Raw genomic sequence first — 17,954 nt, forward strand, 5'->3', positions numbered from 1 at the left:
ACAAATAAGACCTCAGTTCTCCCCTAATAATAATAATAATAATAATAATAATAATAATTTATTATTTGTACCCCGCCCATCTGGCTGGGTTTCCCCAGCCACTCTGGGCGGCTTCCATAGAAACCAAAAATACACTAAAATATCACAGATTAAAAACTTCCCTGAACAGGGCTGCCTTAAGATGTCTTCTGAATGTCAGGTAGTTATTTATCGCTTTGACATCTGATGGGAGGGCGTTCCACAGGGCGGGCACCACTACCGAGAAGGCCCTCTGCCTGGTTCCCTGTAGCTTTGCTTCTCGCAATGAGGGAACTGCCAGAAGGCCCTCGGCGCTGGACCTCAGCGTCCGGGCAGAACGATGGGGGTGGAGACGCTCCTTCAGGTATACTGGGCCGAGGCCGTTTAGGGCTTTAAAGGTCAACACCAGCACTTTGAATTGTGCTCGGAAACATACTGGGAACCAATGTAGGTCTTTCAAAACCGGTGTTATGTGGTCTCGGCGGCCGCCCCCAGTCACCAGTCTAGCTGCCGCATTCTGGATTAGTTGTAGTTTCTGAGTCACCTTCAAAGGTAGCCCCACGTAGAGCACATTGCAGTAGTCCAAGCGGGAGATAACTAGAGCATGCACCACTCTGGCGAGACAGGTAGGGTCTCAGCCTGCATACCAGGTGGAGTTGGTAGACAGCTGCCCTGGATACAGAATTGACCTGCGCCTCCATGGACAGCTGTGAGTCCAAAATGACTCCCAGGCTGCACACCTGGTCCTTCAGGGGCACAGTTACCCTATTCAGGACCAGGGAGTCCTCCACACCAGCCCGCCCCCTGTCTCCCAAAAACAGTACTTCTGTCTTGTCAGGATTCAACCTCAATCTGTTAGCCGCCATCCATCCTCCAATCGCCTCCAGGCACTCACACAGGACCTTCACCGCCTTCACTGGTTCTGATTTGAAAGAGAGGTAGAACTGGGTATCATCTGCATATTGATGGACACCCAGTCCAAACCCCCTGATGATCTCTCCCAGCAGCTTCATATAGATGTTAATAAGCATGGGGGAGAGGACGGAACCCTGAGGCACCCCACAAGTGAGGGCCCAGGGGTCTGAACACTCATCCCCCCCCCACCACTTTCTGAACACGGCCCAGGAGAAAGGAGAGAAACCACTGTATAACAGTGCCCCCAGCTCCCAGCCCCTCTAGACAGTCCAGAAGGATGTTATGGTCGATTGTATCAAAGGCCGCTGAGAGATCCAGCAGAACTAGGAAACAACTCTCACCTTTGTCCCTAGCCCGCCGGAGATCATCAATCAGCGCGACCAAGGCAGTTTCAGCCCCATGATGAGGCCTGAATCCCAAAGTCCTCCGTGTGGCCACAATTCAAAGCAGGCTAATAAATCATAGAATCATAAAGTTGGAAGGGACCCTGAGCGCAATCTAGCTTAGCCCCCTGCAATGCAGGAATTCTAGTTCGAAATCTGGTTGAAATATGTAGAATTCCTTATGCAAGTTATGTTCCCATATCAGAATGATGCAACTCAAAAGACCAAAAAAAAAAAAAAGAGGGGGGAGGGATAACAGGCAAACATTAACATGCATTCTTATAGTCATCTGTTTATTCCAAATAAATGAAAGTTTCCCACAGTGATGGGAAACGTACTTTAGACACAGAAGAACGGTGAAAGTGGAGCAGTGCTAGCAAGAAGGGGAAGCAAAAATGAGATACCTCACTGAGCCGTTCAAGAATACTAAACCCTAGCAAAAGGTTTGTCTCACTGTGAAATTCCCTGCAGCTCAAGCGGAGCTGGCTCCCATCACCCCAGTCCATTCCAACAATGTGCAAACTTGAGGATTGGTCACACATGGCAAAGATCTCCTCTGCTGGCTGCCTGCCTGACATATTCTCCTCACCCTGCGTGCAAACAGAAGAAGACCTCCGGACAGAGGGGCTGATTCAACTCCACTTGGCTTTGGATGTAAGCTCCCTGGTGACCAGGAAACTCCAGCTGGAGGGAGGCCACGGCTGCTTCCTCTCTCCATCAAGGGGCTGCCTGGAAGAAGGGCTGGGGGTAGGATTCCACGCAAAATCAAGGTGGAGCTGGGGTCAGTCATTGCTCACAAAGTGTGTTCAGAGAGTAGCTGCTTGCAGGGGAAGAGGAAGCAGCTAGCACCCCTCAATTTGCACAGCTAGAATAACATTTGAAATACAGAGCGCGACTCCTTTGCACTTCCTGTTACCGTGTGACTTGGAAAAAATCAAAGGCCATTGTGTAAAAAGACCCCACCAAAACAAAGCTATTTTTGACTTGAGTTCAAACATTTTGAGCTACAAGATGCCACCCTTGGGGAAAAACCAACTTATTGGACAGGGCACAGATGTACAGACCTTTGGTCCGGAGGACTAGAACACAGACCTTTGGTCCGGAGGACTAGAACACAGGGCAGATGCACTCCTAGTAGTTTTTGGCAATGTAAAATCAGACTAATCACCTAAGACAAATGGTTTAAAAAAACACACAACCCCACAGCCCCTTCACCTACAAACAAAACACACAGCAGCTCTCCTTTCCCCTTGCTGTTCTGGCATCTGACCTGAAAACTGGCTGGCGAGGAGGAGCAATGTTGTTTGGTTTCCTTTTGTGACCAGTGAGCAACCCAACTTTCAATAGGAGACAAAGGGCTCTGGAGGCCCAAATCCCCCAGTGTGAGCAGCAACTGAAGTTCTGTAAAATGTTCCCCTTTTAGGCACCTCAGCTGCTCACTGCTATCAGGCTGAGGTGCCCAAAGGAAAGGCTGTAAAAGCCAGAGCCCATACTGCTGCTGTCCACACTGGGAGCAAAGGAGTTAAAGAGCCCTTTGCCTGCCTCGTGGCTCTTTAACTCCCTCTCTGCCGGTGTGAAGGGAGGGTGCAATAGATAGGAATAATAATAAATGTAATAGTAATAATAATAACTTATATGCTGCCCATTTGACTGGGTTGCCCCAGCCACTCTGGGCGGCTTCCAACAAATTAAATCACAGTAAGACATCAAACATTAAAAAGTTCCCTCTGCGGGGCTGCCTTCAGATGTCAGATACAGTGGTACCTCAGATTAAGAACTTAATTCGTTCTGGAGGTGCGTTCTTAACCTGAAAGTGTTCTTAACTTGGGGTACCCCTTTAGCTAATGGGGCCTCCTGCTGCCGCCGCGCCGCCGGAGCACAATTTCTGTTCTCATCCTGAAGCAAAGTTCTTAACCCAAGGTACTATTTCTAGGTTAGCAGAGTCTCTAACCCGAAGTGTTTGTAACCCGAGGTACCACTGTAGTTGTTTATTTCCTTGACATCAGACGGGTGCTGCTACCAAGAAGGCCCTCTGCATAGCCCATGCTTCTGGAAATGGAGCCCCAGGAAAACTCCAAACATGAACTCTGTTTAAAACTGACCACCCATGGTTCATACAGCAGCCTGTAGCAAGTTGCCTGCCATGCATCTCTGAGAAAATGCTGTGGGTTTTTTCTACCCATAGTACAGACATAGTACCCCACGCTGCCGCCCCAACTGAAAAAACCCTGATTTTTCCTGCCGTCCAAAGGCCTGTGCCCTCAGCAGTCAAACCAACCTCCCCCTTTTTGGATTGCGGTCCTGTCACCGTGGCAACGGCCTCATTTGTCCTACAAAGTACCCCCTCCCTCCAAGCTCCACTCAGGCCTAGAAAGCAAAGTGATGTGAATAACCTCCTTCCCATCGCTGGAGTTTGTTGCCATGGGGACCGTTGCACAGAGCAAGGCCTAGGCCCGCATCCTTCAGCAGGCCCATGGGTTACCATGGCGCTGGTGCCGACCAGAACAGTGCCCCCCACAACAAATGCTCGGCTCGGCTTGCCCTTTCACACACTTTTAACCATCTTGCTGTGCTCCAAACCAGGGTGGCGCTGATGGTGGCAAAAGGACACAATTCCACCATGCTCCCTCGCCGTGCTTTTATTGCACACAGACAAGCTCAAAGGTTCTCTCTTTACAATGCACAATACTGACACCTCAAGGCTTTCTAATTAAGTGAATGCATATAGATACACTGTTAAGTTGTGGGTTGACATAGCCGACGACACAGCGATTTCTCCAACTAGCTCTTTATTTCGTAAGCTGGAATAGAACTGACTGCAAACAGCTCAGCCGGCCTGCTTTTATAGGCAGCCGGCTGTCAACATTGTAACAACAACAGCCCAGAGTTCCCGCCTAAAATAACTGACGCGGACCTGAGGGAAAACTATCTACAGACCTGATTGAAAACTATATACAGTATCCCCCTGCTGGCCCAGGGTGAAACTTCACTACATAACACCCCTCCCCACCGAGATAAGGCGTTAGTTACAATCGTAATGGTTTCCTTATATACAGCACTACGCGTAATGGTTCAATTAGGCACAAAAGCATATTGGTTACATTTCCCATACTTAGACCAACAGTGATACATGTCCAACAACATAGTCCTTTAAATAAGTTGGGCGCTTGGGAACTCTGCCAGACCGCCGGGGACTGGTAGCCAAGTCCGGAGGGCCACACAGTTCTTGCTGAGGCTGTGGTGCGACCCTAGGTGGCGTTGGAACCAAATCCCCTGGATCCGCTGCTGTGGGTGGAGCCTCCGCAAGTGGAGTGGTCTGAGTCTGTGGTAAGTCTGGCAGACCCTCTGAAGCGGCTTGGTTCGGCTCCACGCTGGCAGTTTGCGAGGGAGGTGTAGGTGGGGCCTCGCCATCTGTACGTGTCTCTTCTGGAGCCGCAAGCGCAGTTGGGGGCACCTCGGTAGTGTCCAAGTCCCCAACCCTGCGCCTAAGCTGGTCTATGTGCCGTCGCCACAAGCGTCCGTCTTCGAGTGCCACCTGGTACGAGCGAGGTCCCGTGACTCCCACTACTGTGGCTGGCACCCAAGGAATGTCCCCCACATAGTTCCGGGCAAAGACCTGGTTTCCTGGGACAAATGACCGTGGCGCGTTGGCACAGCCTGGGGGTTCAGCCACGGCAAAGTCCGGGTGTAGCCGGTCGAGTGGTGACCTGAGGCGGCGGCCCATAAGCAGTTCAGCAGGACTCCTCCCTGTGGCCGCATGAGGGGTGATGTGTTGCACGAACAAGTATTCGGCGACCCGCTCATGCCAGTCTCCCCGGTCCAGGCGCGCCAGTGCCTCTTTTGTCGAGCGCACCATTCTTTCCGCTTGCCCGTTGCTGGATGGATGAAAGGGTGCCGTTAGGGCATGGCGGATGCCCAGTCCCAAAAGATACCGCTCAAACGTGCCTGACGTGAACTGTGGTCCGTTGTCAGAGACAAGGACATCAGGACACCCATGCGTTGCAAACAGGCCTCGCAGCACCCGGATGACAGCTTCGGTAGTGGTGGAGGGCATCAGGGCGACCTCCAGCCATTTGGAATAGGCGTCCACCACTACCATAAAGGTCCGGCCGTGAAAGGGGCCAGCCAGATCGATGTGCACCCTCGACCAGGGTGTCTTTGGCGTCTCCCAGGTGTGTCCCTTAGCTGCCGGTGGTGCAGGCCTCGACTCTTGGCACGCTTGACAGGCGGACACCCAGGCAGTGATGGCATCGTCCATATTAGGCCACCAGACATAACACCGAGCCAACGCCTTCATTTTGACAATTCCCGGGTGGCCAACGTGCAGAGCCTCCAGGACGCGCTGACGGAGTCCCTGGGGAATCACGACGCGGTCTCCCCACAGCAGACAGCCGCGATGAGCTGAGAGTTCATGTTGTCTGGTTGCGAAGGGCAGGAACTCTGATGCAAAAGGCCCTTGTGGCCACCCCCTCCACACCCAGTTGAGCACCCGGCTGATGGTGCGATCCTGGGCAGACGCGGAGGCCACAGTGGCAGCCGATACAGGCGCTGCCGGAAGATCCTCAATCAGAAGGAGCGATGAAGCTGGAGCCGGGTCTTCCACAAATGCTGGAAGAGGGCAACGGCTGAGGGCGTCGGCATGGCCCATCGATTTCCCCGGGCGATGGATGAGCCGGTAGTGGTAGGCAGCCAGGAAAACAGTCCATCGCAGCATGCGTGGCGAGAGGACCGGTGGAGTTGGACGATCACCGGCGAGGAGGCCCAGGAGTGGCTTGTGGTCAGTGATGAGGTCAAAAGTCCTGCCATAGAGGTATTCATGGAACCTCTTCACTCCAGCCACAAGTGCCAATGCCTCCTTGTCGAGCTGGCTGTAATTCCGTTCCGTCAGAGATAGTGTCCTGGAAAAGTAGGCGAGTGGTGCTTCTCTTCCATCTGGAAAACGGTGACTAAGGACAGCACCGATGCCAAAAGGTGAGGCGTCGCAGGCAAGGACCAGCGGCCTGGATTCACTGTACTGTACCAGCACACTGTCTGATGAAAGGAGAGCCTTAACCGCATTGAAGGCCGCCGTCTCCCGATGACCCCAGGCCCAAGGCGTCTTTGTACTAAGGAGTCGGTGAAGAGGCTCAGCCACTGTGGCTTTGTGGGGCAGGAACATGTTATAAAAGTTCAGCAGCCCCAGGAATGCCTGCAACTCCGTCTTGTTCTTTGGGGTGGGGGCCTGCTGGATAGCGCGGATCTTGGATGTGGTCGGGTGAAGGCCGGAGGCATCGATAAGATAGCCCAGGAACTCTACCTGTGGAACGGCGATCTGGCACTTCTCCCTCTTTACCTTGAGCCCGGCCTCTTGGAACCTGGTCAGCACGGCACGGAGGCGCTCGAACAGCTGCTGGTGTGAGTCTGCAGACACCAAGACGTCATCAAAATATGGTACCACGCCCGGAAGCCCTTGCAGGAGACGCTCCATAAGGCTTTGGAAGATGCCAGGAGCCACACTCACCCCGAACTGCAACCGGCGGCAACGGAATGCCCCCCGGTGGGTGACGATCGTCTGGGCTTCAGCAGTGGCATCATCGACTGGCAGTTGTTGATAGGCTTGGGCAAGGTCCAGCTTAGCGAAGACCTTACCCTCACCCAGGGAATGCAGCAGGTGTTGGACAACAGGCACCGGATAAGCGTGCTGCTGAAGTGCCTTGTTGATCGTGCACTTGTAGTCAGCGCAGATTCTCACCGACCCATCTGGCTTGACAGGCGTGACGATGGGGGTTTCCCACTTGGCGTGGTCAACCGGCTCCAAAACTCCTTGGGCGATCAGTTTGTCCAGTTGTTCGTCCACCTTAGCCTTGAGAGCAAAGGGAACCCGGCGTGGCTTTAGCTTGATGGGGGCGACTTGTGGATCAAGGCTAAAGGAGATGGGCGTACCTGTATATTGCCCCAAGGTGCCGTCAAAAACCTCGGCAAAGTCTTTGACCAGACCCTCAGTCTCTGCGTTAGAGATGCAGTTGATGCCGGTGACTTCCAGGCCGAGGGCATCAAACCAGTCTAGCCCTAGGAGGCTTGGCCGCTGACCTTCGACCACCACCAACCGGAGCAGGCCCGAAAAATCCTTGAAGGCAATCCGGAACCGGCCAATGCCTACCACGGGAATGTCGTTTCCCTGGTAGTCTCTCAGGTGTACGCGGTGAGAGTCGAGTTGCCTTTTGGACACTCTGGGTACCAGTCTTTTGATGGTGCTCCACGACACGATGGACAGGGCAGACCCGGTGTCGATCTCCATGTCACATGGAGCTCCTTCAATGAGCACCGTGACGTTCAGCTTGCGTCGCGTAGGCGAGTCGGTCTGGCCAATCGTGGTTCCAGACGGGCAGCGGCAGTTGGTGAGAGCGAAACAACTTTCCTTGGCAGACTGGAGGGAAGGCTTGGACTTGCGAGTCGATGAAGGGGGGGTGTCAGATGGAGCCGATCGGCAGACCTTAGCGATGTGGCCCCTTCTGGAACACTTCCTACAGATGGCGTCTCTGAATCGACACTTGGCACGGGAATGGTTGCCTCCGCAGCCGGCACATTCCGGTTGGCCCTTGGACTTCTGTTGGAACTTCCTGTGCTCCCGCTTTGTCTGGTGCACGTCATCGCCTTCACTGGAGGATGCCTCATCACTGCTGGCCTCTTCATGATGCACCGGAACTGGCTCCCTAGCAAGACGCGGGCTGCTGCACTTGCGGATCTCCTGGGCGGAGCGTTCAGCAGCTTCTGAGGCCACAGCCTCCTCAATGGCTTTCTGCAGCGTGAGGTCTGGCTTGGCGAGGAGACGCCGTTGCAGATGGATGTCCCGGACCCCGCAGACGATTTGATCCATCAGGGCATCGTCTAAGTCTCGGAACTCACAGTGCATTGCAGCCTGTCGCAGGGCGGTGGTGTAGTTGTTGATTGACTCCCCCTCTGCCTGGTTCCGGTGGTAGAACGCATGGCGGGCAGCAATCTTGGACGGCTTTGGTGCGTAGTGGTTGCGGAGCTTCTCTTGGATCGTGTCCCATGGTGTTGCCTGGACTGCTTCGGGCGCAACCAATGCTCGGGCCGTCTCAAACACCCCAGGCCCACAGAGGCTGAGGAATAGGCCCCGCTTCCGATCCTTTGATACTGCTGTCAGCTCGTTGGCTTGGAGGTAGCAGTCGAACCGAGCGAGGTAGGAATCCCATGATTCAGAGGCTGGCGCAAACGGCGGTAGAGGCACAAGTGAAGCCATGATTCCGATGCCGGCGTGAAGGGCGATGGATGGAACACAGTGCTCTAGCCAGAACAGTCAGCTCTGAATTGGTTCTGTCCAGTGATTTCGCTCAGTGATTCAGCTCAGTGATTCAGCTCAGTTCAGAGGCTGGCCGCATCAGGCTGTGCTCTGATGTCCATCAATCCCATCCTCGTCGCCAGTGTTAAGTTGTGGGTTGACATAGCCGACGACACAGCGATTTCTCCAACTAGCTCTTTATTTCGTAAGCTGGAATAGAACTGACTGCAAACAGCTCAGCCGGCCTGCTTTTATAGGCAGCCGGCTGTCAACATTGTAACAACAACAGCCCAGAGTTCCCGCCTAAAATAACTGACGCGGACCTGAGGGAAAACTATCTACAGACCTGATTGAAAACTATATACAGTATCCCCCTGCTGGCCCAGGGTGAAACTTCACTACATAACACCCACGAATAAAAAAGAACATTTGGGAGTCAAAACCTCTCCCCGCTGTCCTCTTAAATTAAACAAGAACCCTTCCTATAGTCCTAGATAGAATCTATTTTCAATGCTGGGGCGGTTGGGCCCTGGAAAATGCGTAACTCACAAACCACTGCTAAAACTAAGACAGAGAGAAATGTTTTTTTCCTCTGGACATGTGCAAAATTAATGGCAGGGCTGGGCATGTATCATACAAAATAATAATGTCTCTGAGCATGCACAGAATTGTTTCTCTGACCACTAAAAAGGCCTATCCAGACTTCTACTTCTTCACTCTCATATGAGGGTTGGTTTGTTTATGGCAGAGCTTTTAGGTATGGCTTCCAGGCAGGTTTGAGTTCCTGGATCTCTCTCACTAGAAATTAACCACAGGGGACAAGCCCTGGTCCGTGCATGCAGAATCCTGCATACTGAAGATGAGAGACTAGGTTATATCCACATTATGTTGCTAACGGGTTGCTGCATCTTCTGTGCGTGTGTCTGTGCACCTTCATCCACACATTAGCATTTTCAGATTAATGCCTCCAATATCTACCTTGAAATTTCCCAACCACACCGAGAAAGTGCTTCATGGGATATATTTGTGCAGTCGCCGCCTCCCTTCAGTTAGTCCTTCACTACCCTCCTTGAATTCCAGAAACCTGAGGTCTGTTATGGGCATTTGTTTACCTGTGTGCACATGCTTTTAAAAAGTTTATTGTCTTTTTTTTAAAACACAAGTTTTTCAATATACCAGAGCAGTTGTTTTTTTTAAAAAAGGTGTAAGCTCCAAGCCAGTCAAGGATTTGGAGTCGCTTGCAGGAAAGAATGCCACTTCTGTTCTTTTTCCCCGCAAGAGCCAATTTTATTTTTAATTTCAATACAGTGGTGCCCCGCAAGACGAATGCCTCGCAAGACGGAAAACCCGCTAGACGAAAGGGTTTTCCGTTTTGGAGGTGCTTCGCAAAACGAATTTCCTATGGGCTTGCTTCTCAAGACGAAAATGTCTCGCGAGTTCCTGCGAGTTTTTTTCCCTTTCCCCCCTTTTTCTAAGCCGCTAAGCCGCTTATCCGATAAGCCGCTAAAAGCCGCTAATAGCGCTAAGCCGCTAAGCCGTCAATGGGCTTGCTTTGCAAGATGAAAAAACCGCTAGACGAAGAGACTCGCGGAACGGATTCTTTTCGTCTTGCGAGGCACCACTGTACTGTTGTTCTATACAAGTTTCTTTTTTAAAAAAACACACTAAAGTAACAACCACAACTGGTTCAACAACTGTGGCCATTCCTGGACCAGGAAAGCCTTGCCAAAGTAGTTCATGCATTAGTTAATTCAAAACTGAATTACTGCAATGTGCTCTATGTGGGGCTTTCCTCACACTTGAACCAGAACCAAAAGCTGCAGTTAGTGTTCAACACGACTGCTGACAGGAGTGAGGCCTTGTCAGCGCATAATACTTGTGCTCAGAGAGCTGTACTGGTTGCCGATTTGCTACTGGGCCATGTTCAAGGTGTTACGGTTGGCATTTAAAGCCCTTGGCAGCTTTTGACCAGTGTATTTCCAAGATCATCTTACCCCACATGTGCCCAACTTGACCGCTTTGATTGGCAGAAATGATACTACTAAAGGGTGTCACATAATACGCATTCCGCATTTGTAGGTACCTAATCGTTTAAGTGTGGCAGCACCTACAATTTACAGCTCCCGCCCTATTGATATCAAGCAGGTGCCTTCATTGTATTATTTTCGGTGCCTTGTTTAGTCAGGGCTACTCAGAGGCTTAGAAAAAATGGTGTGAGTTTCAGTCTGTTTAGTATTTTAACGTCTTGTGTTTTGTAATTCCCCATGCCCAATTTTATGGCTGTATCTTTTTGCAAATCGCTTTGGGGGTTTTTTTTTTGTTTTTTTGGTCTATAAATTTTACGAAATAAATAAAACAATAGTAGTGGTTTAAAAAATAACACGAATGGTCCTTCAGAAACAACGGATGGGAAATGGGAGGCTAAAAGGGACTGATGGAAACAAAATGGAAGTCAGGAGAGATTGCAATTGTACAGCACGCAGCGAAATGTTACCACACAAGTTAAAAACAAAAACAATACGCAGAATGCGCTTCAGTGTGTCTGCAGTCAGGTAACGTGTGGTTTTATATTGGATTTTCTTCCTTTATTGGATTATCAGTGGATTGGGACAATCTAAATTTAGTGGGAGGGAGGGAAGCGGCTACCATTTGGATGAGGATGCCACAAAGCAAGACCAGCCAGCTTCAAATCCGCATTAAACTCCAGTGCGGACAAGCCCATGGAACACAGGAATCTGGTTTTATATATGCCTTAATGCTGTCATTAGTCCATCCACCACAGTACTGCTTTCAGCATTGCAGCAGCCCTCCAGGATTTCAGACAGGGGACAATCCCAGTTTGACCTGGAGATGCTCAGGGATTGAACCTAGACCTTTTTTGCATGCAAACCATGTACTCTGCGTCTGAACCATGGTCCTCCACCGTTTCAAAAAAGAGCCCGAAGTGGTTTGAGGGAGGTTTTGCTTCCCGGAAAGTAGAAGCATTTCTTCTCTTTCCTGGTCGCCTCTGGCCAACCAAGTCTTTCTGTGTAATTTTAAACTCAGAAAAATATTGTTTATTTGAAGCCAAAGAAGGCGGAGCCAAGCGCAGCAAGAGCAGTGACCCCACTTTCAACTCTCTTTAAAGTCTATAAATTGTCTCCTGTCTCAAACGGGCAGCACTGCGTCACGCAGCCGCCCAGATTCAGGTCACCTCCTGACACATTCCCTGTCCATTATTGCCAAGCTGCCAACCTCTCCTGTGTTTTCCCTCCAGGCAGGACATCGATTTTCTCTCATTTCGCCCAATCCTGCACCTGCTTCTCCTAACCCTCTGTCCCCACATGGTCTGCATTGTGTTCCAGGTCCACAGAGACAAATAGCTTTCCTCAGACCCTAAGCCCATGTCACTTGCTAGTTCAGTGTATTATTACACCTTATGATGCTTCAATAGACTGATAATGATGAAGAGAAAGTCACCTCTGGAAGACACTGCTATAGTTTTAGGCTGCATGCAATACTATACCTTTAAAGCACATTCAATGCACATTCTTTCCCTCAAAGAATTCTGGGCATTGTAGTTTATTCCTGTGTTTGCAGCTCGGAGATATAATCTAATTGCCAAATGGCGCCTTAAACCTAGATATGATGGTCACCACAATGGAATGTCTAGATGCCTTTTGGCAGTAGTAGTTTTTTTATTATTATTATTATTATTACTATCATCATCACCATCTCATTTCTATAACATTTTATATTTTAAAGAAGAAAGCTCAAAGCAGTTGACAACACATTAAAACATCACACAATCCAAAACAAAACAAATTCAAGCTTTGAGAAAAGTATTTCAGATTTTTCCCTAAGTGACATTTTATTTTCCCGTCGACAGATCCAGAGATCTCTGTGCGGTCGCAATTGGAACTGCGCCAGTTGCAAAACACGCCTGGAGTCTGGCTAACAATGGTTTACCCCTCAGAGACTTACAATTCCCAGCAATCATCAATAAACTACAGCTCAAAGAATTCTTATTTGGGGGGGGGGGAGAATGTATTTTGAGTATGCTTTAAAGGAATAGCACATGGGTAGGCAAATTAAGGCCCAGGGGCCGGATCTGGCCCAATCCCCTTCTAAATCCGGCTGCAGAAGGTCCAGGAATCAGCATGTTTCTACATGAGTAGAATGTGTCCTTTTATTTAAAATGCATCTCTGGGTTATTTGTGGGGCCTGCCTGGTGTTTTTACATGAGTAGAATGTGTGCTTTTATTTAAAACGCATCTCTGGGTTATTTGTGGGGCATAGGAATTTGTCCATTTTTTTCTCTCTCCAAAATATAGTCTGGCCCCCCACAAGGTCTGAGAGACAGTGGACCGGCCCCCTGCTGAAAAAGTTTGCTGACCCCTGGTATAGTATTTATGCAACTTGAATGTCAAGAGTTCTACTCCGGTCTGAATCCAACAATCCTTTTGTTACGGAAGCCAACACTTTGCCAAGAGAGTGGAGCTTTTGTTTATTCCTGTGGCCAAACAAGACCGGAAAGAGAAAATGTTCTCTGGGCTTTCCCAAGGCCATACAATGCGGACATAATCTGAGCCAAGGTGGAGCTCTCGGGCCTATTTTGAATGCCAGAGCTGGTACACCATGTGTGTTGCAAGGTTGCCTCTAAGGATGTGCAGAGTGCCACTGTCCATCCCCACTAAGTACACAAGAGACAATTCACCGCTATCTGCATACATGTGTGGGATTAAGAAAGGAGGGATTCTTGATGAGAGCATTTAGCTACCAACCACGGTTTCAAAGGCTGGGAAGGAAAAAAAAGTTTAGATGGGAGTCACTCCAGATAGTGGAGGACCAACAGGAATGAAAAGGCTGCTGGCTCTATACTCCCATTACCTCAGGCACTTACATCACTGTTCTCTGTTTATGATGACAGTTTGGGCATTTTCATATACTATGATCATACACTAGCTTAGCAGCTCCCAAAGAAGCATGGAAACAGACCCACTTCAAGCAAGAAGAACTACCGATGAAAGAAGAATGGAGGATGAAACTGATGGACTATGCAGAATTAGATAAATTAACAGGAAGGATTCGAAACCTACGGGACCAGAGATTCTCAGAAGACTGGAGTAAATTTACGAACTATTTGAAAAGCAATTGTGATGAACAGATTACGCTAGTAGGTTCGCAAGAAGTTTTGTAAGGTGAATTATTTGAAATATTGCAAGAAATATAATGAGGCAAATTATTAGTTAAGGATAATTAAAGGTAATACGAAATTAAGAAATGCATAATAAGTGATAAAGAACATAAAATTATCAGAGGTGTTGACAGAAGTCTAAAAATATTGTATAAGATGAGAAGTTATGTTGTATGACAGTTGGAACTGATATGTTAAAAAATTAATAAAAATGTGTGTGTGTGTGTGTGTGTGTGTGTGTGTAAAACTGGCCCACTTCAAGGAGGATGGGGTGAAAATAAACAGGGGGGGAGAGACTTCAAGCAACTTTGCAAACTCAAAGTGCTCTATAGATCAGAACGATTAAGAACGACAAGTGGGGACATGCAACAAAAATCTTGCTGTGCATCTTTAGCCCCCAACAATGAATCTTCTGCTCTGGGGCCCAGCCAACCTGGAAACGAAACCTTGTTTTGCTGTTCCAGGGCTTCCTTGAGGGCTTTTGAAAGGGCGGACATTCCCTCAAAGCAGAACAAAGTTCCTTTTCCAGTCTGGCTGTACCAGTTCACTGAGACTGGGGATATGTAGCAACGTTTTGTCGCGTCCCCCAGTTTGTTCCTAAATATCCCTTTGCTGTGCTGTACACGACTTTGTTGTTATATACTGTAGCAGTTGGAGAAATGTTCCTACAGAACAGGCCAGGGAGTAAGAGGGAAGAAATGGGACCTGCTGCAACAAAATGGTGCAGCGTGCCCCCCAACCACCTGAGAGCTCCAATCAAGGAAGTGGAGACTTCGGGGAGGGGATAAAAGGGCACCTTGCCCCCAAACACACACACAACTACCCCAATCTTCCCCTCCTGAGCCATGTAGTGGCAGGTACCAGCCAAAACACCTGAACTTCTTACACTGCTACAGCAAGCAGGACTCCTGGAGCATTAAAATGGAGAGAAAACTGTACAGTGGTACCTCGGGTTACAGACGCTTCAGGTTACAGACTCTGCTAACCCAGAAATAGTGCTTCAGGTTAAGAACTTTGCTTCAGGATGAGAACAGAAATTGTGCTCCGGCGGCGCGGTGGCAGCGGGAGGCCCCATTAGCTAAAGTGGTGCTTCAGGTTAAGAACAGTTTCAGGTTAAGTACGGACCTCCGGAACGAATTAAGTACTTAACCCGAGGTACCACTGTACTTTGTCTTTCCTTTGTCCTGAAACATCCCTGTATAGCATAGCTGGGAAGGGTTTTTTTAAACCTCACAGAAGGTAACTCACTAACCTTATTCCCCCACCCCACCCTGCTCCATTCTTACGACAAGCTGCCAGGGACTTGAGCAGGTCAATTCCTTCTTTTCTCTAGCATTTTTTTGGGGGTGGGGTGGGCAATATTCTATTTTTCCACCACTGCCTACTTTATCTGATGAACTCACACAATCTGCCTCTGCCTGACCTGATTTATTTAGATCTCAACCCCCACCCGCCCCTTTCTCAGCTGCAACCAGCATTCTGTGGCCTTGTCAGGATTTTGTTGTTACTGCATTTTTTAATTTAAAAGTTCTTTTTCTTTTAATTTACAACGCTGAATACTTCTGTGTACCGAGAGAGACCGCAGAGGATATAAACCCCTTCCCATACTTTTGGGTGGCTTCCAACCCCTTGGCTTTTGCTAATATGACGCTAACAAGCAGGGACCAACAACAAAATATCGCAGCGCATTCCCAGACCCCGGCCTGGGATTCTTAGTAATAATAGTGAGTTTGGTGTAAGAGGCCGAGACAGCACTCAACACTCTCTCAAGACAGCTATCGTCAAAGTTCCTCAGGAGGAAGTAATGGCCGTCAAATGAGCTTGTAGTTTCCACAAGTCATTTGCGTCTAGGACAAATACGTAATACATTGCAGGCTGCAATAGTGCCTGAGGTAAAAAAAGAGTATTATTGAATCCAGGAGCACCCCCACCCCCAACTATGCAGCAGTTGGATTTTTGCAGCTGAGGAATGCTGTTGGATCCAGATGCTTTCCAGATGTCCCATTTTTCCACAACTATAAGCAAAATATTGTTGGCCAACGGTGGTGGATAGCCTGATGTCCTTTTCCAGGACAGGCTCTAGGGAAGCCAAATCCAGGGAAGGGTTGGGGGACCCTGACCTTCCCACACACATTCAAGGAAGAGAGTGGGGTGCAAGAGAACCAAGACAGGCTGGGAGAGGAGAAACAGCCAAGCGTTGCATTAACACACACTAGCATTGCAGCAGCAGCTGCTGTCCTGCAGGTTCAAAACTTGGCACTGTCCATCAGGCCTGATCTGTGCTTGGCCGGGGGTCTTCTTGGCCGGACCACACAAAAGCTATGTCCACAAAGCCGCTCCCCATTCACGACAGCAGAAGCAAAAGAGCAGGCCTGCACAATTTGTGACCCACAAATCAGCCCACCGGGAAACCCCGCTCAACAGGTCTGCCAAGACCAGGCAAGGAGAGCAGTCAACACAGCTGTGGGGCCTTCAAAATGTGTCCTTTTAATCTGCTTTTGGTTGTGTGGCACCCCGAGAGGATCCAGGCACAATTCTCCTGCCTTCGCCTTTTTCAGATGTGAGATACCCTCTTTGGAGATGGAGAAGACCAGGTAGTTATTCCGCACAAAAATTGGAGATTTTCAGAAATGAGCACAGCCACACTCCAGGCAATCAGGCAGCAAGCATCCTATGACCATCACATACCCTGTTTCCCCATCCCAGCTGCCTCATTCGCCAGAGGAAATCCTGCCAAATTCGCTTGCCGGTCAAGAATCCGGATACAGCACAGACCAAAGTTTCCTATCCAGTTCCTGGTTGGCTTTATCTGGCTGAAGGATCAGGGACCCTCTGCTAGGTTTTCTTCCCCTAGCCATGTCTGCTTCCCTCAAAATTGGATCAGCATCCATGGCAGGCTTTTCCAGACGTGGATAATTTTTTGGGGGGCGGGGAGGAAGGAGGATGTTCACATAATTTCATTTGATCTCTACCTATTCTACTTAAGCTTAATGCATGTCCCCACTTCTTTTCAACCTCTGCAGCAATTTCCCCTTCTTGTGCTCCATTCCATCCGAAACACTCCAAATGCTTATGTCTTCACTGCAGCGTCCTATAACGTAAAGGTACCCCTGCCCGTATGGGCCAGTCTTGCCAGACTCTAGGGTTGTGCGCTCATCTCACTCTATAGGCCGTGAGCCAGCGCTGTCCGCAGACACTTCCGGGTCACGTGGCCAGTGTGACAAGCTGCATCTGGCGAGCCAGCGCAGCACATGGAACGCCGTTTACCTTCCCGCTGGTAAGCGGTCCCTATTTATCTACTTGCACCCGGGGGTGCTTTCGAACTGCTAGGTTGGCAGGCGCTGGGACCGAACGACGGGAGCGCACCCCGCCACGGGGATTCGAACCGCCGACCATGCGATCGGCAAGTCCTAGGCACTGAGGTTTTACCCACAGCGCCACCCGCGTCCCTTGCGGCGTCCTATAGAAATTTATAAAACTGCAAAACAAAACCGAGCTCCTGGCAAGTCCTCGTCACCTCTGCAATTTAGGATCTGCAGCACAAGCCTTGAAAGGAACGGCTCGCAGGATGATGTCAAGGAATCTTCATAGGTTCGTAGTTTTCAATTTGCTTTTGAGAATAGCATTGCTTGCCTCTACAACTACAGTGGTACCTCGGGCTACAGACGCTTCAGGTTACATACGCTTCAGGTTACAGACTCCGCTAACCCAGAAATAGTACCTCGGGTTAAGAACTTTGCTTCAGGATGAGAACAGAAATCGTGCTCCAGCGGCGCAGCGGCAGGAGGCCCCATTAGCTAAAGTGGTGCTTCAGGTTAAGAACAGTTTCAGGTTAAGAACGGACCTCCGGAACAAATTAAGTACTTAACCTGGGTACCACTGTACTTTGTAGCTTTCGCAGTCTCTCAATGCACCCAGAGCACTGTCTGATCAGGAATCACTGGGTGAATTTAAGTCTTGGGGATGTCGGCAAACTGGAGCCTACCCCGTCTGTTTTCAGCCTTTGCCCATCGTGGTTTAGGGTATCTAGAAGTGGCAGTGATGCTTTTGAATTACGGTGCTGGAGGAGACTCTTGAGAGTCCCATGGACTGCAAGAAGATCAAACCTATCCATTCTGAAGGAAATCAGCCCTGAGTGTTCACTGGAAGGACAGATCCTGAAGCTGAGACTCCAATACTT

General features: G+C 49.6%; 1 protein-coding gene across 5 annotated transcripts in view; it reads right to left on the reverse strand.

Moving 5' to 3' along the window:
• Nucleotides 1-17,954, reverse strand: part of FAM171A2 (family with sequence similarity 171 member A2) — a 47,272-nt gene that overhangs the window by 24,548 nt on the left and 4,770 nt on the right. The window contains exon 1 of one of the 5 annotated variants that reach the window (XM_081837750.1): nt 3,710-3,810. The exons of 2 other annotated variants lie outside the window; for them this stretch is intronic. In XM_081837750.1, coding sequence (XP_081693876.1) covers nt 3,710-3,791 — 82 coding nt within the window. In that variant the 5' untranslated portion in view covers nt 3,792-3,810. Of the gene's footprint in view, nt 1-1,905; nt 2,015-3,418; nt 3,485-3,709; nt 3,811-17,954 lie in introns of those variants that run through there. 2 more of the 5 variants (XM_081837752.1, XM_081837753.1) reach the window with 2 other exon arrangements.

Source organism: Podarcis erhardii, assembly GCF_964252035.2.
Source record: "Podarcis erhardii genome assembly, chromosome: 13".
Lineage (NCBI taxonomy): Eukaryota > Metazoa > Chordata > Lepidosauria > Squamata > Lacertidae > Podarcis > Podarcis erhardii.